Below are 26,371 nucleotides of genomic sequence, written 5' to 3' on the forward strand. Positions count from 1 at the left end.
TTAATTGAATGACTAAAAAAACTCCATCAATCATCCTAGCTATACTCCCAATATATGAGTGAGTGAATCTTATTTTAAGATTTGAAACAATTCATTTGCTACACAATTTGTTCATATCAACACTTATATATATATATATACATAATTCAATGAAAAACAAAACAATTGCATATAAACTCAAACTCCTATTATACATATTATTTAAATAGACATAGGGAGGTTTTCACTCCACCAATTGCATATAAACTCAAAGTCCTATTATACATATTATTTAGATAGACATAGGGAGGTTTTCACTCCACTTCCAACATGCTATAAATATATTTTTTAGTTCAAATAAATCAATTTGTTCCACCCTCAAAAATAACGTATAAATTTGTGTTTGCTGAGTAATGAGGACTTTCTCCTCTTTAAAGTACAATGGCCAATTACTAGTGCAGTCTTTGAAGCATAGCACATTCATTGGCCTAAACGCCTAACAAATATTATTTTTTACCCTTGGCCTAAAGCCCTCTCACCCAGTCTTTAAAAGTTGCAAAAGAAGTACACTCTGTTCAGGCCAACACCCATTAATTTTGTTTTTACTTTTTTTTTTAAGCTACAGGCCTTACTTGTTCAAAACATTATTAAATGAATCAGAGACCCAATCCTTAAATTGAAACTTCTGTAATGATTTTACAGAGCAAATATCATCCATGCCACTGAATTGAGAGGATTTTCATGCATCGGTGCAATTTGGCAGCTTCAGTTCAAAGGTATGTGAAATGGGTATAGCTTACTTCAGCCCAATTGTAGTTGTTTCTGCCATAAAATTCCAAATTCTAGTGAGAACTGATTGATTTAGCCTTTCTTGAATGGGAATAAGACGCCTTAAACAGTAATTAGGCCAATGCCTGATTCTGTTTGAATTTTGATGGTCCATAGCCTCATTACCTTTCAGGCATATACTACATGATTTAAACGAAGTTACTATAAGCTGTGTTTTAATGAATCCTATTGTGCAATATTTTTGGGATTATTTTATTTTTGTAATGTAGGCCGTGATTTCTAAAGATTATAGCTTTTTCAGTAGACTGGATCGTATTGTGACCTGGCGAGAATGGAATGAATAACTGTGTCAGAATATCCAAATTGTTTTTTCGGTCTTGTTGTTTTAGGCTATGTAGGGCCTGGTTACTAAAATTAGTTTCTGTTTTAGTAGTTTGAATCCTTATGTGAGCCGGTCTGAATGGAACTAGAGCCCTGATGGATGCAGATGAACTGTTTTAACTTTTTAGTGCGCTCTAAGTCATATTGTAGAGTGTTGGTCCAGTTAACGTGAGAATGAAGACAGGGGTTGGCTTTTTGAGATGGAAAGGGCTTTGTAGTATTTTTAGTCCTATTTTTTTGTATTTCTTGGTGCGCATCGGGTTGTGGATCACTATTTGTCCAGTGTGCAGCAAGACTTGATCACATTCTTAAATTTTATTAAACTTGGGTAACACTCGAATTTTCTGCACCCTTACCACATGTCTGCCGGAATTATAGGCTCTTGGCAAAGAGGATCTGAAGTTTTGCCCAATTTTAATAAATAGAAATACAAACAAGCATTTGGTGCAACTCCAATCAGTGCAGGTATGAAGCTTGATGGGATTTTTGAGTTCCTTGGGGCATTATAGGCTTAGAAGATTGTAAATGGTGATTTAGGGGAATGTGAAAACTCACATGAAGATAATCTTCCAAAGCTGTGGTTGTATCTATTGCTAGGTTTACTGTGAATGCTTGGATTAGAATCTTTACCGAAATGATGTTATTTGCACCTGCATTGGCTACTTTTGCATAGGTCACTCAAAGGAATATGCAGAATGAAGCTTTAGATATAGGGAAAATGGTTAATAGTTTCGATGCCGTATGAGTAATTTACAGCACAAATTGCAAACTAAAAAATGAAATAGCTTTCACAAACCAACACAGAACTAAATTGTGCGGTGAAAATTAAGAATAAGAAAAACGTGCCTTCAGAAAGTTTGAATTGACATCCCAAGAATATGGTCCCCTTCTCTACTAACTTTTTATTATATACGTATCTTCCTGTCTGGAAAATTTATTTCCTAATCCAATCTAACAGTTTTCTGCTTCCATCAAACAGTTTGGATTTCTTCTTGGCTGTGTATACTTAATCTATTATCAAAAATCAGTTTTAAGCACATTTTTTTAACAAAACCGTGGAGGGAAATTTGGTGCAGAATAGCATGGCCTATCTTTTGTTTTCTCAAAATATAATGAATTCCTAAATGCCCTTGATCTCCTCAGCCTCCTTTCATCCACTGTGTACCTCCCCTTTCTCTATCAAAAGCATAACTGTTGTCCATCTATTGGTTGAGCCACCTATAAATGGTCGAATCTATCCGTCTAATATATATGCGATACAACCAGTCATTAGTTGTATCACATCATGCATAAAATAGATGGATGAATGGAAGAGTGAGACTTGGCTGCAGATCACTGTACTCTTTTCTATTTATCGTGTAAAGATATATGCCACAGTCACCAGGAATTGCAGGTATGGTTAGAGAACTCCAATCTCGTAGTGACTATCTATAATATACAATTCATAGAAGCAATAGTCTGCAAAAAATTGCGATTATACCCAATTAATTCTGAATCCTGGAGCAAGCCGATTCATTCCCCCAAAAAATCCTGAATCACAAAAAAAATGTTGATCAATCTTTGACCCAAATTTCCATTATTTTTTGCATTTAAATCACATTAAAATCATGTTAGAAACCTCAAAAAATGGCAAAAAAAGGTGAAAAAATAATTGTAAAAACTTGCAAAACCCTAGAAAACTCGTGAAATTACCGAATTTTCTAGAAATAGGGTTGATCTGAGATGCAATCAGAGTCAATGTGGAATCAACGTTGAAAAAGTTTGTTATTTTGTCCATTTTGGAGGGGTTCATCAGTCCCCACACTTAACTTGTTCAAACCCATGAGCTCAATGACCCAACAAAGGCAGAAAGCCTGCGAGCTCAATGACCTAGTAGGGGTTTGAACCTTGGTGGCTGCCTCACCAATGGAGTGTTTCTACCACAACACTAAATGTCTGAAGACATATTTAATATACATAGATATAGATATATGATATTTAATTTATAATTGATATAGTTATTTTTGCTCAAACAAAACATACAATTCATTATGTGAACAATATATTGAAAGTGCTCCATGAAATAAATGTGAATGACAACAAACAAGCTTACATAGTTGTAATAAAAGAGCTTCCACAACACAATCATTAAAATTTGTCTCTACCTAAAATAGTAGTTGCAAGCTAGGTATTGCCAAAACCAGTGGCTTGCTAATCTTTTACTTCAGCTAAACAAATGCCTTTTGTTGAATTCTACCCCATATAAAAGACTTATCAATTGCCATCAGAGAATATAAAGCATTACAACTGTGGAATATGATTTGATAAGCTTTCTCAAATATTGAAGTACCCCTAGGAAACTCCTTGCCTCAATCACAATGAAAGTCTTGGATCACTTGAAAATGGCTTTCACTTTTACTAAATTGCTAACAACAGCTGGATCTCTGTTGATAAATTTTGGTCTCAGCTACTTCATAGACTTTAGCTAATCTGTGATCTCAGACTTAGACAACTATTTGTTGTATTTGGTGACTGCCCTTTTAAAAAGTTAAATGAATATTTGCCTATGTAGTCAGCAATATGAATGAATATAAACAACAAAAATCTATTTTTCTACAATCATGGGTTAAACTCTATTTTATTTACTCTATATATCCCTATGCTATGGAAATGCCCTTAAGTTTAAAAAAAAGTAGTTTGTGTCTATTTTCTACAATTTTTTGTGATTTTTTAAAATCCAAATTTTTACCTTTTTCAAAAAATCTTGTACTTTTGGTTTGCTGATTTTTTCCCAAAACGAATTTTGTTGCTATGATATAAAGCATTGCAATTGTGGAATATGATTTGATAAGCTTTCTAGAATATTGAATTAACCTTACAAAACACCTTGCCTCAATCACAATGAAATTCTTGGATCACTTCAAAATGGCTTCCACTTTTACTATTTGTTTGTTAACTTTTGATCTCAGTTACTTCATAGACTTAGTTAATATTTGATCTCAGACTTAGACAACTATTTCGTGTATTTGGTGACTGCCCTCTTAAAAAGTTAACTGAATATTTGCCTATGCAATCAGCAATATGAATATAAACAACAAAAAATTATTTTCTAAAATTCATGGGTTAAACTCTATTTTATTTACTCTTTATATCTCTATGCTATGGTAATGCCCTTTTTAAAAAAAAAAAAAGTTTTTGTCTCTTTTTCTACAATTTTTAATGTTTTTCTTAAATCCGATATTTTTCTTATTTTTTGCCGATTTTTTCAAAAAATCTTATACTTCTGGTTTGCTGATTTTTTCCCCAAACTATTTTTGCTACTAATTATACATTACTTACATTTCCTGGTGTTATATAGAATATAGAACTCTACATCTCCTAGTGACCATATAACATTGCTATAACTATAATCATGCACCCTGATTTGAAAAGGGCTTCCCCATTTATGTATCTGACATCGTCCAGGTACTGAATGGTTTTTTAAGTGGTTGATTTGACAATATCAAAAGCAATGTGCATGAGAGTCTTAGCATAAATACTTCTTGTGATTGACATATGTTGACAGTATTTTATATGCTTAAGGTCCTGCATATAATTACCTGAATTTGATCTAGCAACGTGGCTCAGGTTGCAACAGAGGACTCCTGGTATTTGATATTGTGATCCCTATTTGACAAATGCCCCCTAACAGCTGTTTTGCCAATGTCCTTTTGTCCCTGATTTTTAACAATATTCATCTCTTGGTTGCTGAAGAAATTTTAGCCTTTGGAATTTAACATGTAGATGAGCTGAAGCATCTTAGGGCCATAGATGATATCTCAACTTGGGTCTTATTTTATGATCGCAAGATTACATTGTATCAAGTGCCACCAGAGTCGAATCATAATTTCTAAAAAGGGAATGGTCTGTATGAGAAAAATGATAGATTGCTATCTTTGGAAAGACTGCTCTTATTGAGGCTTGCATTCAAGGCGCAAGAAATATCATAGGTGCCGTGCAATATGGTCAGCTTTCTGTCATGAGTTGAGGAGTGAAGATGTGTAACTGCATTTGAAAAATCCAGCTTATTATTACTGATTAAACAATGTGGAAGGCAGTATTATATTTCTCAAGGAAATTATTAAACATAATCCACTAAGGAAGTTACATGTTACATTAAAGTTTTAACCCCGGAGTTTTTAAATATTGTTTGTACAAGGTAACAAATTTATGACTTATTTTAGTCACATAATATTTTCTTGCTCCTATTTGTGCTCAGTTGCATGCATATAAGTTCACCAATTTTATGACTTATCTGTCATAGATGATAATTTCCTGCCCCTATTCATCTTCAGTTGCATGCATAAGGTGTAATAGCTTTATGACTTATGCCACGGATAATGATTTCTGGCTCCTATCTATGTTCAATTGCATGCATAAAGGTTTAACAACTTTATGACTTACCCTCACAGATGATGTCTCCTTGCTCCTATATGTGTTCATTCGCATACATATCATGGCATTTCTACATAATACTTTCTGTTGGGGAATCTAAAACAGGTTTGATTCAAGTAACATTGGAGTTTCCTGTTTTATGGTTGCAGAGTTTGGAATTTATTGTCTTTGCAAAGATTTTAGATATTTCACAATGTGTACTTTACCAAGCTTTACATTTGCAAAAGTTTCTGGTCTCGAAGCATTCCAGATTCCATAATTTCTAGAATTTCTGCACCATTAATATTTTTTTTGTTTGAAATTTTAGAAGCATTTTAGATAACTATTAACATTTTGAATCTATGTGGGTAATATTTTATGACTGGAAAATTGCTTATTTAGAGCCAGATGGAAGAGTATGTAGAACAGGATGGATTAGTTTCTGCACAAAGCTTGCATTCGTTAGGAAGATCTCATTCTGATCTATGAGTGAGGGTTTTCTTATAGGTTTCAAGTCAAATTTTTTATGTAATTCATTATCGTTTTTTCCAGGTTATAAATTATACCAAATTGGAAACAAAATGCTTATGACGTTAGCAATTTTTTTTAATTGTTGATTTTTCCACTTTCAACAATATGGTTAACATTGCTCATTCTCGTTTTTGGGGGTCACAGCAGAAAAATTGAAAATTTTGTTTGCATGTTTTTTATTTGTGGTATGGGGAGCATATTGTCAATGTAAAATATTGAATTCTGGAAGTGATGAAAGCAATACAGTGCCTGCCTAACTTTGTAAAATGAAATGACATTTTCATTCTCAGTTTTGTGCCCAGGATAGAAAATTCAAAGCTTGAAGCAATTGGAGGCATTATAGATGAGACCAGAGGAATTGGGTGCATTAATGTAATGAATCCGTTTAGAGAAGATTTTAGTTGTTGGCGAAAGATTATGAGTAGTGCGTGTGGATAGATCTAGTGGCACTTCCTAACTTGCCATTTTCGAAATACTTAAGTTAGAAGAGACATTAGGTTTACCTTCAAATTTGAAACAAGAGGTATGATTGAATGAAATATTCTTAGGATGTCCTCAAATTTTATGCTACACTTTTCAAAGCTCCAAAGAAGACAATAAAATATCAAGTTGGTACACGTCCCACCTAGTGTTTGAAATTGCATATAGCAGCTGGGAAAAACAGAACCATATACTTAAAAGGATTCATATAAAGGATACAAAGAATATAGGAGGGGCATGGACCCCATTTAAGGTGATGAATTAATTAGTTATATCATTTTTGGTCTATTTTTTGTTGACCAGTTTCACCATATTCTGCTATAAATTTTTCATGGTAGCTTTATTGCAAACTCCCTATTATCTTGTGCCTCGTTCCTCTTATGGAAAAACTGATTCAGATTGGAATCAGATCAATTTCCAGCAGTTTTAGCCAAGACAATTGGTAGCACTCATTTCGGGAAGTGGTTCTCTTCATTCTTATTGCATCTAAGGAGTGGTGCATTTCTTTTAAAGGGGTATTTTATTAGGATTCAAGACTGTTCTGAAAGACATCCTTGGACCCTGAAGATTCAACGTTTTGAATTGTAACTTAATCACATGTTCATGATGTTGCTCTACATCTATAGGAAAGTATATTATATAAATAGGTACATGACCAAATCAGGTATTTAACACACTAAGGGCATAATAATGCATTTTGCATCTCTACTATCCTATAAGATTATAAATGATGTTACAAATTGTACATCTTAGGGATCAGAATTTTCAATTTTGTTGTAACATGTCTTTGTTGCTAATGTAGTTGAAAAAGTACAAATTGGATTTTGGAGCGGATGTCTGTGTCCATGTAGTCCAGCAGTGGGGAAAAGCTTAAGAATAGGCTGTAGTTGCAGTATTTACAGTTGTGAGAGAAGAAGTGACTAACTTGTGTGGAAACTTCAATTTGTTCTTTTCTTCACTCCTGTACAGAACTGTAATTGTTGTATTTATACCTTATAGATAAACTTGAGGAAAAAACGAATCAGTTGACATTTAAGAATTCTGAAGGCCATCTGACATGTTCAGAAGTGATGGATGTTCACAAAACGAACTGTTATAAAAAAGTTGATTTCTTCATGATTAATCTTATGTTTTCCCTCTTTTTGGGAGTTCATTGTACCTATGGTGCTATGCACAATAAGTATAATTCTAAGGAATTTTGAAACTGCAGATTTCTGGTTGCAGTACTGGTGCAAGTTAAATGTATACATATCGAACTTGCTCAAGTTTATCAATATGTTATCGTATGTCATCCCTTAGATCTGAACTTGAGAATGGTTATCCAAAGTGTTTTATCAATGGGATATTGTTTAATGGGATGCAAAAGGCAAGAAAAATGCAAGTCTATAAAGTATAATGGGAAATAGGTGACAGTCCTCACTGGATTTGAACTTAATATTTCTGTCCACATTCTTCAATCATTTTTTTTGAGGAAACTCCATCAACCAAGAAATGTAAACTGACAAATATCTCTGCAAACCATCTGTGGACTGTTTTTATTTTACATGAATTCTGCGACTTAAGGAGTGTGGATTGTTTGTTTGGTATGATTTTTAGGATTTGGAGATAGTGGAGAATAAAAGGTGTGTCATATGATATATCTATAAAACTGAGTCTCTTTACAATTCCATGCGAATATGAAAAAGTTGCTAAAATTGAAAACAGTCAGTCAGACAAATACTTTAAAATTGGAAAGGAGATGTGTAAATGCCACTCATCCTTATGCCGTTGCAATGATCCTAGGGCCTTTAGAAATTTTCAATAAGTTCATTGTCCACTTGTTTTTGGAGTTACACAGGTCCAGCTAGCGGAACCTGCTCTGATACAATATTTATTAGATTCAAGGTCAGACTTCAAAATCCTGAAGGGCAACTTTTGACCCAGAACATCTAAAATTATGAATTGTAAATTAATCATGTATTTGTGATGGAAATCTACATGGAATTGGCATAAATATAAACAATTACAATTGGAAAATAGACTATTAATTGAATAAGTGCATAATAATTCAATCACATCTCTGATGTAGAGATGACCAAGTAGTGATAGTGAGTAGAAGTTTCAAAAAGAGGCGTTGTTTCTGAAGGGTGTATATAAACCCAATAAGATGAAAGGGAATGCAATGAAAAAAGACAACAATGTACCTCTTGTTTTTATAGTAGTTATTCAGAGAGAAGAGGATTTTGTTTACATGTAATAATCAGGAAGGCCACTGAGCATTTTCAGAAATGATAGGTGCCTGGAAAGAGGGTTTTGCAAAATGGTTTGATTCATCATGATTAGTCATAGAATTCTGAAAATCTAAAACTTAAAAACATCATTCAACTTTTGAATAAAATACATTTAGTGTATAGGAATGTGAGAATTGTTTTACATGTAGCTTTGTTTTGTTGAAATATACACCATGCTCCTACTTTCATCTATTTTTTGTCTATAAATTAAGTAGGTTGTAAGTTGTAACAAGAGCACAATTAATTGGAGTGAAACAGCATCAAGTGATTTGGGTGGAGCACATGACAGGCTTGCACCACACACTTACCCTGCTATCATCTTGAATCCTTCCACTTGCCAGCCAGACTTATATTGAGCTCCAAGTGAGCTCAGTAAATTTCTTGTGAATCCCTCTCAATCTATTCTAATTTTTTTTCTACTAAGAAAATGCAACCATAGCCACAGTGTATTCAAATACTTCCAGATATGGCTGTATCAATCCAGTACATCCTGGATGTGACACTGTTTGGATAATATATTCCAGTTGTATTAATAACGGATACATTGGATGCAAATATGGCACGGACGTGTCTGGTAATTTAGTCAATTTTCTACATCACAGGCATAAATACATAAGAGAAAAAGGTACATAATTGATAAAATTATGTTGGAGCTTCATTGATAAGACATTTATGGAAGCAATTCACCTTTGGTTGACTGTATTTGAAATTTGAATTATTGAAGTCCTAACAATTGAGGTTTAAAATGATGAATCCAAAGCTAAAACATTTAGCTTCTTTGAGTGCTTTAATTTTCTCTGCAATTTGTTTCGTTTCCTTTACTTTCACTTTTGACAGTTTAGGTTTTATGCTAATTTCATTTAGAAGAAAAAAAATACGAAGGAAAATATTTCAAATTAGATAAAACAAATTCTGTTTTAGTTTGCTTGAATTCTACTTTTCTTTGTTGCAGTCTATCTGCATTTATCACTGGAGAAAGTCTTTACAAAATTTTTGTGATTATGCAAATATAATGTAGATATTGTGGATTGGATTTATATTTTATATATGAATTTCTTTCATTATCTGTTTCAAAACTGAAAGAAGGAAAACTAGATTAGTTTTTATGTTTGTTTTATTTTTCAATCAGTAGATTTAGTTTCTTTTTCAAGCATTTAGAAGTATACCTTTTTGCTTTAGTTGGATAAAGCTGGCAAATAAATTGCAGATCAGTTACATTATGTAGTTAGAATGTCAATCCTTCTAAAACAATTAGGTTAGGTATCACTTAGACTCTTGCTATGCACACGTCAAATAAGAATGAGCATGGGCGGCTGGATTGTCCATCAATGCATGCCATATCTGTATGTGGCCCTTTAATGGAGTGATATTGGAAATGCTTCATAGTGGTCTTGGTTTGATCCCAAAAAGCTGATATGAGTTGGACTTGCCATTATGCTAGGCACTGTTAAAAAAAGTGAAACATTAAAGACATCAAGTTTACACAATCCTTGAAATTTGGGAGAGCTGTTTCTGAATCAGATTGTGTGGTAGTTTTTGCATCTAATCCAGAAACCACTGCACAATCCATGCAAAAACTACCACACAAGCTAATCCATACACAGCTCTTCCAGTAACAATAAACTTAGAACAAGATATCTCTTTTTTTTTTCTTCAGCATTTCATTTCTCACTGTAAATCTATTTTGACCTTTCACTTTGAAGATTTTATTTCCAGTATTTAATTAGTACATAAAGTATCTTTGATTTTGAAGATTTTATTTCTGTCGTTTACTTTGTACATAAAGATTACTCTATTTACAGCATTTGTTTCAACTTTTCTTTTCCTAGTTAGGAGTTCAGGTTTGAGGATCACAGATGTAGCTGCCCTTTTACAGTTACTTTTGTATTTCCTATGCTAGTGTATACTGCATGAGGGGAAAGTTGGAGGTGGGGGAGATGAGAGGATTTATGTTCATGTGTATTGAACCATAGTGTTCCTGTATGTGTTAGTTAAGAATGCATTAAAGCAAAAAAAGAAAAGAAAACTAGACAAGTTAAAAATCACAAAAGTTAAAAAGAAGAATTTTCATGACAAACCAACTTAGTTGACTTTAGGTTTAGGTCCTCATTTTTCTTTTTAATCCCCAGGTTATTTCCTAAGTGGAACAGGTCTTTGACATGCATTGAGGGTAGAGTTGGGGAGCTCACTTAATAAGACAGATTCCTGGTCACGGCTACTTTAGAGCTCAGAAGTGCCTCAAATTGTTATCATTGTGTCTCTAGCTTTAGCTCCGTTTGCCTTTCCAATTATCCTTCCATACCCAGTCAGTTTAGAGTAAACACAGTAAACATTCTCAATGCATTTTTTTTTTTAATACATCTTTTATTTCAGATCTCGGGATTTAATATCCATGATTGTATCTATTTTATATTTTTTCTTTGGCTTGGTAAATCTTGGGTGGGGTTGTGGGCAGACTTTAACTCATTGTGGAGTAAGCTTGGACTACAACCTCATCATGTGTCCACTAGAGTTATGGAATACATTATTTTAGATGGGGAATTTGTACCCGGAATGCTCTTCAGAATCTCTCTCATCATCATTTTACCCACAACCTTTGAACATTCTTATACATTGTTTTTATTCATGATCTATGGTGACATAATTTCCTTATAAATGTTGTTCCAAATTGATTATAATATTTATGATGCATTCCTTCTATACATTTATTTGTTGAGTATACACTTATTGTGAATATTGGTCCCATTCATGAACTTGGACTTATCAATTTGAAGAATGGCAAACTCAAGCCAACAGCTATACTTTCACAGTTGCACTTATGTTGTTCCTGTATGTTTGAGCTCTCCACCTTGGTAAAGATCTACTAGTATTAATAATGATATTGGGAACTTTTTTATGATTCTCTGACAATTAATAGGAGTGGAAGGGAAGACATGAATAAAAACAAGTAATGATATTCATATTTACAGTCGGTAGGGTAAACAAAGGCAAGGGGTCATTAGGTTAGCATGTGCTTGACAAATTGATTCTTAATCATATCAACATGCGATTATGTGAGTGTATGTGTTTTGTCAACCCCAGATGTCTAGATAGTCACATGAAGAGTCTATATCTATGGAGGGGTTATAGAGCAAAGATCACGTTTTGTATAATCCACTAAGTTTGCCTTCTAATAAAATATCGATGTGTGGAATTGTTTGATTGATATCTTGCTATCTTTAGACAATAAACATTTTTAATTCTATCGAAATGGGACATGGCTTTAGTTTCTAACTTTCTATTGAGGCATTGTACTGTGTAACCTCCAATTCATTATGGAACTATCCTCTGTTAATTTTGTTTTTTCTTAACATTATAGCCTATTGATATGCTCATATTCTCAAATGTTACAGGCTTATGGACAAAGCCCTAGTTTGGGTAATTACTTTCTTGGGCAAATATTGTAGATGCCATTGCAATTACATTGTATTTGGATTCCTTTCAATGATTTTGTTTTATTAATCCACCAGTTAGGTAATGACATGTTGGGTTGAGATAGATATTGCTTATTGCTGGTGATTTGGTGTGAGGGCGTTTGGCATCAATTTATAAGATTGAAGTTTTTGACGAGTTTCAAGTAACTCATTTTTGCAAGATTTCTAGGCCACCTTTGAAGAGAAGACTCGAAATATTATAAGAAATCTCCTCAACATTTTTTGTGTGTGGCTTTTCCACTTGGATTACTATTTCAGATAGAATGCTCTACTCTATGGAATGCAGATTTCAAGAATACTGGTAACATTGCTATAAAATCTTTGCTCTTAATAAATGTAAGGCATTTTGTCATGGGCAGAAGATTTGGAAATCTTTAGTTATTGCAAAGGTAGCATTCACAGTTGGTTGAACAAATTCCTCTTTTTAAGATTTTATTAATCACCTTTAGAAGTTGAGGAATAACCAAGTCCAATATTTTCTCGGAATTGTAGATTAAGTTGGAGAAATCCTTGTTGAGATAACTTGATCACTTCTGGAAGCTGAGAAACAACTAAACTATGATAACTTTGAGAAGTAAATTTAGCAGGATAAATTCTTCCTGTTGGGACTCCTCAATCACATTGAGAAGCCAACAAATAACTTAACTGTAGGATTTAAGATTGGAAGCAATAAGGTCCTAGAATGAATTATATATATGGATAATTGCCTTTTTTCTTTACCATCTGTTGTTAATTATGGATTTCCAAGGCTTATGTGTATGTATCGCAGGTGATATACAGCAACTAAAATCCCATCCCTTTCGTAGCATGATCAAGACTATACAGGAAAAGAGTGTTTCCTTGCATCATTCTTAACATGAGCTTGGTTGGACTGCTGGGGGGTATTCTTCCATTTGCCTTTTTAACAAAATTTTGTCTGAGCTAGATTAGATTATTTCAGGAAGAAACTTGCCCCTCTTGCATCAAATCAATCGTTCTATATATATATAGATCAGTGTTGTCTACTAGGTTTTTAACTTTTTTCCATCATGGTGCATCTGTCTGTTTCTCAATGTGATATTTTCTGCCAGAATATCATCTTTTTTGTTTATGATCTAAGTATTTGGCTCACCTAGAAATTGCTTTGGATCCTGGTCTGGTTCATTCTGATCTGGGTATGGACTATACACACACACACACTCACGCACATTTAGTAGTGTTGTCTACTAGGTTTTTAACTTTTTTCTATCGTGGTGCATCCATTTGTTTCTCTATGTTATATTTGCTGCCAGAATGTCATTTTATTGTTTATGAAATAAGTTTTTGTCTCACCTAGAAACTGCCGTGGATCTCGGTCTGGCTCATTCTGATCTGGGTATGTACACTAGTCCACTGGGGGTGTGGACAGGGTGCTGCAAAGTGTACTCGGGTTTGCCCAGGTGGATCCTAATACATGCCTAGGCAAAATCGAGTGCACTTGGCAGTACCCAGGGCAAACCCAGGCAGAACTGGGTGCCCTTTTTTTTAATTTTTGTTTAACTTTTTTAGGCCAAGCTAGAGAGCATGACCAGATTAGGATATCAATTGATGGGGTCAAAGAGTGAGCATTGGTTTGTCAACACCCTCAATGGGATCTCCATTTTGTCTTGTGACTTCTTTGAGGTGTCATCCTTGGCATCAGAGGAGCTAGATTCATAGCTCAGCTCGGATAACCTTGAGGACTTGGATCAAGACGATTGCACTTCCAAACGTACACTGATGAATTGGAAGAGCCTGTAGATGGTATAATCTGTATCAGTTATTGTTTGGTTATCATTGGTGGGTATGGTGATACCTTGTTGCCTATGGTAGTTAAAAGAAATAGTTTTTAGTAGTAGCTGATGGTTGTAGTTGCTTGACAGTTGTCAAGGAGTTTATATAGAACTTTTTTGGTCAGGGAAAGGTACATGTTGGATTTGTTTTGTTATTACAGTTTTTGTATCAGAGCATTTATGAATAAATGAAGCAATTGTGAAATCATTCTGTAACTCTATTGAATCATTATGTAACTCTCATAGATTTCGTTATTTGTATGCAATTAGTTTGCTTTGCAATAGACAGTTGTTTATTCATTTAGCAGTAAACGTTTGACAGCATTGCTCTTAAAAGGTTGGGTAGAAGAAAAGATAACCATATAAATGGGACAGCTAGTTGAAGAACCAGCGGAATCCAATCAACAAAGAGAAGAATGATCTTATGGAAGATCCAGCTTATTTGTGGGACATGTACTCTTTGACCGTTATCTCCCACTCCTCACATAACATTTTATAGTACTTAAAGATTTGTGTGCTCAAAGAGTTTGTGAAGCACATAGACAATGAGTAAGACAATGTTATGAGAGTAGACTCCAACAAGAAGAAAAAATATGAAGCATGAATCGGTTTAATGCTTCCCATAATTAATGCACTTACACCCAAATAAAAGAAGATCAAAGAGTGGTCAAGGAACATAATAGAAAGTGAGACGATCTTGAAGGATTGTAGAATAAAGAGAGAGGAAATCACTAATAGAAGAAACTGAAGAAACCATAGCCATACAAATCCAAAGTCGGAGTCCATCTCAAGAAATAAGTAGAAGTCAAATGGCAATTTGAAATTGTAATCAAGAAAATAAAGATAATATTATTAAAACTACAAAGAAGGATACAAAGTCAGAGTGGGAGGAGATAGCAAGACACCTACCATTACTAGATGAAGTGTGGGTTGATTTGTCAAACCAAATTGAAAAGTCAAGACAAGTCCATTTGGACAAGGGAAGTTAGAAAATAGAGCCCAAGGATTCCTCCACAAACGGGGAAAGAGAAACATATAAGAATAACCTTCAAGGCATTGAAAAGTTGTTAATTGAAGGAGAAAACGCCAAACCATAAACTCTAGGGCTAAGGGTATATGGAAGAGAACTTAAAGGCAATACAAGTGCACATAAAACTGAAGTTGTTGGAAAAGTCAAGAATTTTCATGTGGCCTAGATAGAGTGTGAGAGAAGCATCAAAATGTCCAAGTCAAAACACTTTGTTGAGTAGGTCCCAGGCAGTAAGGTTGCATTAGAAGAAAATACATGTGACTTCACCATCAAGCCCCAACATAAAGGCAAAAACTGCCCAAATTCATAGGGTCATGTGAAACCAGGCCAAGAGATCTCTCGCATACTTGGATTGAGCAACTTTGATGATTCTTGATGCATTCTGGCTGATTTCAAGGCCAAGGAAAAAGTGTAGGAGACCCACGTCTGTCATGGAAAATCTGTCATGCAAAGCAGTTTTTATTTTAGCAAGTACATGGCATTGACTATGATGAGACTTCTGCTCTAGTGGCAAAAATGGATTCCATTTGATTGGCTCTTGCCATTGCAGCAGCAAGAAGGTGGGAGGTATATCACATGGATGTGAAGAATGCATTTCTTCATGGTGATCTCAAGGAGGAGATCTACATCGAGCAGCCACCTGGTTATGTACAAAATTCCTCATTGGTATACAAGCTCAAGAAGTCACTCTATGGCCTCAAGCAGACACCTAGAGCTTGGTATGCTAAAATGGATTCCTATCTTTTGTCTCAAAATTTCATGCGATGTAAATCTGATCAAAATGTTTATATGATGAGAACATCTGATTCTTTGTTGCTCATAGTACTCTATGTAGATGATCTACTAATAATAGGTGATTCAGCCACAACCATTGCTGCAATAAAAACTGTTTTGCATGACAGATTTTCCATGACAGACATGGGTTGACTACACTTTTTGCTTGGCCTTGAAATCAGCTAGAATGCATCAGGAATCAAAGTTGCTTAATTCAAGTATGTGAGAGATCTCTTGGCTCGGTTTCACATGACCGACTGCAAGTCTACAGCCACACCTTTCCTATCTGGGGTGAAGCTTGAGGATGGCAAAGACACACCATTGGTTGATTGCACACACTACCGTCAGCTTGTGGGGAGTCTTCTTTATCTCACTCACTCTCGTCCAGATCTCTCATATGTAGTGGGGGCTGTCTCCAGATACATGCAGGAGCCACATGAGCTAATTGGAAAGCTACAAAGCGTATTCTTTGATATGTTCGAGGAACCATTAGCTATGGGATTCATTGTTCAGCATGATGTACTTTGGATCTTATTGGCTACATTGATTCTGATTGGGCTGGTGATCACGTTGATCGCAAGTCCACTTTAGGATATGTTCTTATTTTGGGATTTGGCCCCATTTGTTTGTCAAGCAAGAAGCAATCTGCCATTGCTTTATCATCTGCAGAGGCCGAATATAGAGGTGCAATCAATATTACCATTTAGGCTATTTGGTTGTTCCTGATTGAGCTCGGTATCCTTTTTCATCGCCTGACTGTCATTTGGTGTGATAATTAGAGTACATTGAAGTTTTTTAGGGATCCTGTACGGAGACAACAAACCAAACACATCGAGATTCACATGCATTACATCTGAGATTTGATACACGATGGAGTTGTCGATCTGCAGTATCGTCCTACTTCTCACTAGATTGTTGACATCTTCACGAAGATGTTCACCGAGCAGAAGTTTCACTCTTGATGAGACCTTCTTGGGGTGGACACTGCAACACAATAGCTGTCATGCTTAGTTAGCATGTATTTTGAGGGAGGGGTTTGTTCCCATTGGGTTTTCCCTCTTTCCTCTTTTCTATCTCCTTAATTAGACTTAAGGGGGGCGTTAGTGGTGTGATTCATGCAGTTGGTGGTAGCATGAGTCAATTCCAGTTTCCTTTGCAGTCTTCTCCATGATTGAGGGGAATAACTCATGATTGCATGATGTTTGCATAAGGCTAACTAAGAGACAGTGCAAACAGCCTGTTAACCTTTCATCTCCTCCTCTTTCATCGCAAATTTGTTTAATGCAGTAGTTTTTAATCATTGTTTCTAATGCATTGTTATTATTACATTCAGTTAATGAATTTATTTTCTGTTCTATCAGAAAAGCTCTTTATTTTTTCTTCTTTTTTCTCTGCAAGTGTTTTGTTTCTTCATTTTCCAGCTAGATCCAAGCAATCTGTGTGAAGGTTTTTCTGAAATTTCACATAGTATTCCATAAGGCATTGCATGACCAATGAGACAACCTGGGTAGCAAATGGCTAAGATGATAGAGCATACTGGCTATTGTCTTTTTTGGCCACTTTAAGAGGTATAGCAATTTATTGGCATATATGAGTTGAACCAACTTCCAAAAGTATATGGGACATATTAAAGAAATCTTTTCAAGAAGAGATCAAGCTATTTTGAGATGATAACAAAAGCATAGCAAAAATTTATAATACAAAACAAGGTAAACGATAGAATGTAAGTTCTTATAGTTGTAGGCTCAAAGAATTATTGGTAAAACTAGAAAAGGAACTTATTGATGGTTTGAAGGAAAGATGGTTTATTGAACTTATTCTCTCATTAAAGAAAAAAATGAAAGTAGTACCGCTTCTTGTGCAAAAGCCTATTATAGGGCAATGGAAATAGAAAGTGAAGATAAAATGTATTCTCAAGCTAAAAGGAAACATGATGCAAATGATAGTTTGGATAGGAGTGGCATAATTAAATCAGAACAACACAAGTCTTGAGAAGGGACATGCTCTGGATGATGAAAGAATTAAAGGTTGAGAGAGAAACCAACTAAGAAACAAAAGAACATTGGTGTCCAAACTACAAGAGTGAAGATCACATCAAAACTAATTGTCCATAAAAGCAAATTCGGGCGAAAAAGATAGTGTTGATGTAATAATGGTTAGAGACACTTGGGATCTTGTGTTGAAAGAAGCAATGTTCAAAATTTTCTTGGAATACAAAGATGTCTTTCGCATGGACATGCAAGGATCTAAAAGGAGTGCCTTCAAAGTTGTGTATTTGTGAGAAAAAGACCATATAGAATGAACTGGAATTACAAGGATATAAAAGGAGTGCCTTTAAAGTTATGTATCCATAGGGTACCCATGGTACTTGAAGCACAATCAGTGAGAAAAAGACTATATAGAATGAACTGGAATTATGCAGCCAAAGTACAAGAGGAAATTAACAAAATGTTGAAAGAAAGAATTATCTTGAAAGTAGAGACAAGTGATTTGGTGTTACCAATTCATTAAAGAAATTGGAACAAACTAGAATATCTGTGTATTTTTGTATTTCTTAATGTCTTAACAATCAAAGATCCATTTCCAATTCCATTTACAAACTCCATTCTTGAAGAAGTGGCAAGACATGAGGTCTATTCCTTCATGGATGGGTTCTCAAGATATAATTAGATAAGTAGAGAAAAATAAGACAAACTCAATACCACTTTTATAGTGGAGGACGAAGTATATGTTTACAATAGAATGTCGTTCAATCTATGTGTTGCTTTGTCATATTTTAGAGAACTATTCTTCATAGCTTTGGTAAAATGTCTGTAGGAAACTTCAAGGCATTCCTAGATGATTGGTCAATTTATAGTGACCAAGAGACAACTTAAGGTTTTAGTAGAATGTATGGGATGATGTAGTCGATGAATTCAAATTAAAAACTTATCAAAGCAAGAAATATAAGAAACAATAAACATGATAGACTAGGCGGAAAGCCATCTCAAGTTTGGCAAATAGTATCTAGCATTGTACATAGCAACATAGCAACTCCTTGGCAAGTGTGTCCATGGGAGATGAAGTATATAACTTGGAACTAACATACTATCAAAAGCCAAAAGTATCGCACTTAACTGATTCAGAGGAAACACTTGACAACCTTGGGAATCACAAAGGTATGAGCAAAGTAAATTATGTTGATAAAATTTCTAGGTTAGAGTTTATAAGTAATTTTAATGAATTTTTTAAAGGAGCTTATTCGTATTGCATATGTCAACATGAAATGGAAGTAAAACTAGAAATGACTAGAAAAATAAAGGGAGACAAGTGGGGCCCAAATGAAAAAGAAAAAAATAGGAAATGGAAAAGAAAGAAAAATTAAAAAATTAAAATTTGACATCATATGACTTGGAAAGAGACTAGAAAAACCAAATCCATCCTCATTGTACAATAGAAGCAAAAGATGTACAAGTTTTAGAGTAGTAACCACTATACGAAAATTTCTTCAATTTGCATCCATTGTACAATATAACCCTAGAACCATTGCCATACGACTAATAAGCCAAGCTACAGTAGGCATATGACTTGCAGACAGTGTGATTATTCTTGTTGTACAACTTGAGCTTTTGATGCTATACAAGTTCATGACTTTTGTCGCTACCGTACAACTATTGATTTAAATGCTACCTTATGATTACACCTTGTTGTGTGGTGTGCACGTTTTACCATACGGTTTGAGGATACAAGTTGGCTGTACAATATGAAAGGGCTGCTATAAAAATTGTATGGTCTAAAAACATGCAAGTATTCATTGCATTGAATTTTGTTGCCCTTGCAATACAAAGAATTGTAGTTGTAAGCATTGAATGACTTGTTCACTTTACAGTCATTTCTCCACCTACTATACAGCTAAAAGAGTATTGGCTTTGATCGGCATACAACTATTCAAGTACAACAAATCTTTGGTATCCATTTGTGAGCAATTATAATTGTAGGGTATAGCTAGGAAGAGTTCAAAGTTAGCTGGAATAACTACCAAGAGTTTACATTCACTCACCATTATAAGGAGTTCACAACATATTTATTCAATGCAAGTGGCTTGGAGAGATTAAACATTTCAATTCAAGAACTATAAGAAGGTGCAATGAATAATCTAGGTACAAGATTTTCAAATTTTGTAAGTGATAATTCAGGTATTTTCCAAGCAACATTGATCATGGATGGAAATGTTACAAGTGCAACGAGGAATACCTCTTTACTTTTATCGAAAATTTTGAAAACAATGATAGATAGTATTGGAAAAAGAGAGTGATAATTTGATAACATATAAGGACAATCAATAATGAAGGAAAAAAGGAAGCAATGAGAAAAAAAAACCAAAGGCACCAAAACTGTAAAAGCTTTTACCTGGGAGAGTCTCACTACTACAAAGTGTCAATTGTGGCGCGCAAAGGATTTCAAAATCATATGCTCAAAATTGCATTGACTAAAGCTTAAGCAAATAAGGTGATCTAGGTTCCCTATTTTAATTGTAGAGATTTTGAGCTTTACTTTAGAGCATGGTATTCAACTATGATATAGACACAAATTAGTATTACAATACATGGACATAGCAATCATTATCACATATGCTCCCATTGATTTTTTACAATTGCTTAGGTTTCTATGTTCAGGACTAAATATTACAAACCTAGCAATAATGTTAGTCAAGCATATAAAGAAATGATTGTTCAAGCATTATGCAAAGATAACTTGACAAGCAAAGGGCAGGAAAATATAGGGAGCAAAGGAAAAAGGGGTCTCGGGATAGATTACTTAGCCAATAATGAATGGTGATGTATCCTAGACCTTATTAAAAACAGATTGATGGGAGCCAGAATAGCTTTGGATATTGTAGTTTGGATGACAGAGTATATGATCAGGCTTGGCAAAGTGCAGATTTATAACTGGGCAGAACTATTCTTAGTTAGAATTCAAGGTTTCTTTTTTCTTTTAAAGCATAAGGGATTTTACATGACACAACTTGTCATTGCACTCTTTTTGGATCTGGTATATACACAGGCGCCATCCTTGTCAACTGATAAATTTTAGCCTGATATAGACTATGATTCTAGTTGGCCCTCTATATTTAGATGGAAATCTTTGGATATTTGCATAGTGGAAGGAAAGGAGGAAGGCAAGATTGGTCATAATTTGAGAAAACGAAAAAGAACCCAAGCTGAATCGTCCTCCTTCAAAGAACCTATAGAAGAAAGTGACAATAAAGGTGGGGAGGAGATAACCATATCTCCTCCTACCACACTGTTAGAATTATTCAAAGAAGCTTATGAACACATTGGTAAGTGGTTAAGCTTATTGGGAGCTCCTATTAATACTCTAGTGTTACCCCTTGTGACTCCTATGCATGAATCAAACACGATAATTCTTTAACCAAAAATAATTCCTTTACAATACCTTGAGCAGGTCTATGATATCACCTGTGCAAATTGAACCACAGAGCCTAGTGCCTAGTGAAGACGAGGAAATTTCGATTAGCTCTCAAAGCCAGATCCTGCTATTTCATTGTGCACTAATCAACAATATGTTCAAGATTTGGAGCCCATGGCACACATAATGTGCAAAGTTGGAGATATTTCATGGAGATTAGATAGTACAAAACTCTCTTGTGGTTTAATAGAATGTCCAACCTATTTGGCAATTTGTTGAATGGAAGTGCCATATTGAATTATCCAAACTTTTATTTCTGATGGGTGGCCTAATGCAAAATTAGAAGAGATGAAACATAAGTGGATTCCAATGAGGGTACCCCCTTTTTTAGTGGCTTTGATGGGAAAATGCTTGAAGATTTATACTCCATTAAGTATAGACTTTGACACCTTGAATCTCATGTTGCAAATGGAAATGGCAGCTTGATAAACTATTGGTGCTGAAATGGATGAATTAATATGAAATTCCACAAAATTAAGAGAGGAACTTGAAGATCAAAGACATCGATTTCAGGCCCAATTGGGCTCATCTTACAAAGTTAGAGAACAATAAGTTTGCCAAAAATGATTTAAGAAATTTCAAAATTTTGAGCTGCCCATGAGAAGGCCAAGGCTCAGCTTATGGAAGCCATACAAATGGTTTTAAGGCACCCAGGGAACATAAGCTTTTGGCTACCCACCTCTTGAAGCAATAATTTTTTTTTTTAAAGTTATTTGTGGTTGCATCTCACTATTCCACTTTTTGCTCCATTTTTGTTTTTGCCTCTAAAGACATCTCCTTCCTTTGCCCCTTAATAGTTTTATGCTAATATTATGCATATTTGTTTCCATGTCGTCTATTAGATGACTTTTCTTTTTGGGAGGGGGAGCTAATGTAAATAGTATGATTTGTATTAGTTATGTTTGATTATGATTGATAGGTATGATAATACTTTGTCGCCTTGTGGTAGTTACAAGAAATTGTTTTTAATTTTTGTTGACGGTTGTATTTGCTTGGCAACTGACAAGTAGTTTATATAGAACCTTTACTTAGGGAAGGACATTGCATGTTGGAACTGTGCCCTTATTCCAATTTTTGTATAGGAGCATCTATGAATAAACAAAGCAATTGTGATATCATTTTGTAACTCTTGAATTATTCTGCAACTTTTTTATAAATCATTATATGTATGTAATTTGTGTCTTTTGCAATAGATAGTTGTCTATACTTTGTTCATTTAGGAGTAAACAAAGCCACCTTAACTTGAACTCATAATCACTGGAGGTGCATTCAGGTCTATGCTCTCTCATGCTGAACGCGTCTCCTTATGGTTCCACCTTCTCCATGCTTCCTTGCATCAACTTCGGAATAGTCAATTTGCCGCACATGAAGATAGTTGTCTAATTTATGTCAATGATGATGATGATGATAATCTTTATGAAGACCCACATGATGCTGCTTGCTGATTATATTATTTTAATATGGAACAATGCATATCTATAATGACATTGACAAATTAACATTGAAGTAGAATTTTTTATTTCTATGCTGGTTTTGCTTATTATGTGCTATTCTGAACTTAACTGCTGTTTTTAGCAGAAAACCCCAATTGTTTACACTGTACTGGTATATGTGAACCTAAACCAGTAGTTTAGTTTATGAATAAATTTGTTTGATCCATGCATTCTTATACAAGTACTTAAAATTCTGTAGCAAAAAGAGGATGACTTGCATCAACTGTATGCCAAATATGCTCATGTTCCTATGTTTTCGATTTGAGAATAGCTTCTTCACTGTATCTATTTGTAAGAGTCTTCTGGATCAAGTTCTGTATGTAGCCATCATTAGAGAATTGATTGAAGCAAATAATTATTCTGTTGTTTTTACAGCAATTCAACAAATGTGTGTCAGAATTTTTTGATGATTCTGCATTCTTTTTAAATCTAAATTTATTTCTTGACCATCTGATTATTTTTTGTTGCAGCACGACAGGGAAGTAAAATGTTTGAATGATCACATTCTACACACCTATTTCTATGGCTAAAACAAAACGGAGACATCTCGCAGCAATAGCTGCAAAGAAAGATGCAAATGCTGTAGATAGCAAGAACAAATGTTCTCCTATGCCTAGGCAGGAAGTAGACTGCCAAGATGAAGAAGCTTCTTGGGTACATGTGAGAAAGCAAAGGGTCATCATTTGGATTCCTCCAATGCCTAAAGCCACTCAAGCACCAGCCCAAGTACAAAGAATCAAACAAAAAGAAAGCATACCTGGGGAACCTGCTAAAGGTGCTAGGAAAATTTCAAGGAAAAGAGTCAGAACTGATTCAACTGCTGATACTAAGAACGTGGGACCAATTTCAAGAAAACGAAGCAGAATTGATTCAACCACCGATACCAAAAATGCTCATAGGAACATAAGAAAGGCAATATTAAAGGTGACATCACGGCGAAGGGGCAGAAATCTGGAAGGTAAAGGTACTAATATTGAAGTGAGTCAAAATACCTCACCTCTACCGCTTTCAAGAAAAAAAACTGCAGCTGTTAAGGCAGTTGTGCAAGGTACCTCAAAGATTCCATCACATTCTAGTGTTCAACAAGACAATGAACCAATCTTAAGCAACAGAGAGTCTATGCCTAGACAAGAGGAGCCTTGTAAAGTACTTCTACCGGACAGTCTGCAGGTTCCAGATGGGAAGGTTTCTCAAACAGTTCAGAAGAACCAAACCTCTGAAATTTCAACAAAAAATAAATGCCACAAAAGAGAAAGTGACATTGATAATGCAATGAAGGGTGATTTGGACAATCGACATAAACCAAAAGATCAACCAGGAACAGGGACCCAGTTAATTCCAATTAAAGATAATAAATTATTTGGATTGGACAGAGATTGTAGAAATCTTGAGGAAGCTGAGGCAATAAGAAGCAGTGATGTCTACCCAGAAGAGCCATCAAAGCCTGGTCATCATTTACCAGCCTCACTTATACCCAGTGACTCTAGACTGTGTGACCATATTGAATTACAACAGAGACCATTAACAGGGTTAGACAGATCAATGGCGGGCCCATCAGTTTTTTCTCTGAAGAAATCCCTCGAACAGTACAATCTTACATATGATGCTAGGGTTATGCCATCCTTAGAGTGTACAAGCGTAGGCATATTTAGTAGCAACACAATCCTGGCAAGTGAGAGAATCTCATCTGCTGCAGTGCATATGACTATTGGCCAAGGAAACACTGCCTGCATGACTGCAGCTAGAGAGACCAATTTTTTTGGTTCAACGAGTTATGTTAATACTTCTGTACTAGATAATCAAAGTAAAAAGATGCTGATTCTCAGAAAAAATCTGGCAAAGGCGGGAGGATTGAGAAGATGGCTTGTTTCAAAAGGTCTGGCACAGTTTGTGGACATTTTTCAGAGGGAAAAAGTTGATGAGTTTCGTCTGTTGCAATTAACCATGGCTACACTCAAAGAGATGGGAGCACATGCTGTTGGGCCTAGAAGAAAACTGATCCATGCCATTGATTGCCTAAGCCAACCTTATCATTTTGGAGCCTTTTAAACTTTTCTGGCAGAGAAACCGAGAATGGAGACATTCTTGTTACAGGGAATGAGGAAATGGTTATTTGACCAGTTCCTTTACAGTTGTATTTTTGCTATTGTCTTATGATTTCAGCAGATAAAAATTCTGTCATCTGACTTCTAAAGCCAAGTTGCATTCTCCATTTATCAGCTAAATAATTATGTAAGATTCAATATCATGTTAGATTCTTGTCATCAAGTCCAAATTGCCTAACAACAAGAAGATGCCCACCGTGGTTAGTCCATGTGAATTATCAAGTAGACAGATACTCTGCAAATTTTGGTATGAATGCTGTCTTCTGTCAATTATAATTCTTTGCTATCATATCATGATATCTTTTGCTACAAGAGCAGCCTCTCATATTATAAGTTACTCCATCTGTATTTCTTCCTAATTGCACGTCCAGAGTGAGCTGAACATATATGTACGTGGATTATGAGATCACCAATGAGACTGGAAATATAACTTAAAGGGCACCATTTGCCATTATCTTAAAACATCGCTCCTGTTCTATTTTCCACTACACTTTAGAGTCTAAAACATGTTATTTCAATGCCAAATGGCTTCAGTTGTTGAGATAAATTATTACAAGACTGGTATTATGATTATGAGAGAGTCGCAATCTTGATTATTATATGTTATCACAATATTACTTTCTTGCACATTTCACTCTGATAGTTTGCTCCAAGTCTTTCTTAGTCATACAAATATCAAGGTTAGGCCGTCACAAGTCCTTGAAAATATTTTGTCGGGCAAAATTTGAATATAGATGGCATGCGTGTTGTTACCCAGTTAGATTTAAATAATGGATGACATTGTTAAGGCAGTACTGTATATATAGTAAACTGAGGGTTCCTTAAAACATAAAACATAAAACATAGAACATAAAACATATTGCATTAAAAAAGCCAGATAAAGAAATCAGGACCTGTTGTGACGTTTTCACACATCGCCCCATGCAAATGGAGACCCCCTACTCTTTAGGTCCTCTTGGTCTTTTACTTTTGGTTGTGTCTCTTTGGGTCTTTTCACAATAGTCTATTTGGTCTTCCCGGTTTGCAAGTGATTGGGATGAAATTTGATCAAGCTTGCAAGTCGTTTGAATGAATTTGGCCAAGTTTGGAAATTGTTGTCCAGTTTAGGGTTTCGCCCTTCAGACTTAGATTTGAGGCCTTTTCCTTAAGGCTTTGGGAAAACTGAGCATTGCATTGGAATCAGGTTTTTTCAAGGAACCTCCCAGTGAAATTTGAGCGAATTCTAAGCACCTTTCTATTTTTCGAAAGTTCCTATTTTTTAGGGATTTCACTGCCTCCCGGATTGTTTTTATTTTGCCAAAAATCAAACTTACCATTTTTAGCAGTTTCTATTTTTAGTAAGTATCATCTTGATCAAGTTTGCCCTAATTTTGATGTTTTGAAATACTAACTATTTTTGGCAGGATCTTCATTGG

General features: G+C 34.9%; 1 protein-coding gene across 2 annotated transcripts; it reads left to right on the top strand.

The window, feature by feature from the left end:
• Positions 1-361: 361 nt before the first annotated feature.
• On the top strand, positions 362-25,529 carry LOC131036949 (uncharacterized). Of its 2 annotated transcripts, XM_057968977.2 has the most exons (3): positions 363-755; positions 12,465-12,596; positions 23,322-25,529. In XM_057968977.2, exon 3 carries the CDS (start codon positions 23,347-23,349, stop codon positions 24,898-24,900), a length of 1,554 nt encoding a protein of 517 aa, XP_057824960.2. In that variant the 5' UTR covers positions 363-755; positions 12,465-12,596; positions 23,322-23,346; the 3' UTR covers positions 24,901-25,529. The 2 variants fall into 2 exon arrangements, with proteins under 2 accessions (XP_057824961.2, XP_057824960.2); XM_057968978.2 differs by lacking the exon at positions 12,465-12,596 and having other exon boundaries at positions 362-755.
• Positions 25,530-26,371: the final 842 nt, after the last annotated feature.

The sequence above is a fragment of the Cryptomeria japonica genome, chromosome 11 (genome assembly GCF_030272615.1).
Source record: "Cryptomeria japonica chromosome 11, Sugi_1.0, whole genome shotgun sequence".
In the NCBI taxonomy this organism is placed as follows: Eukaryota; Viridiplantae; Streptophyta; class Pinopsida; order Cupressales; family Cupressaceae; genus Cryptomeria; species Cryptomeria japonica.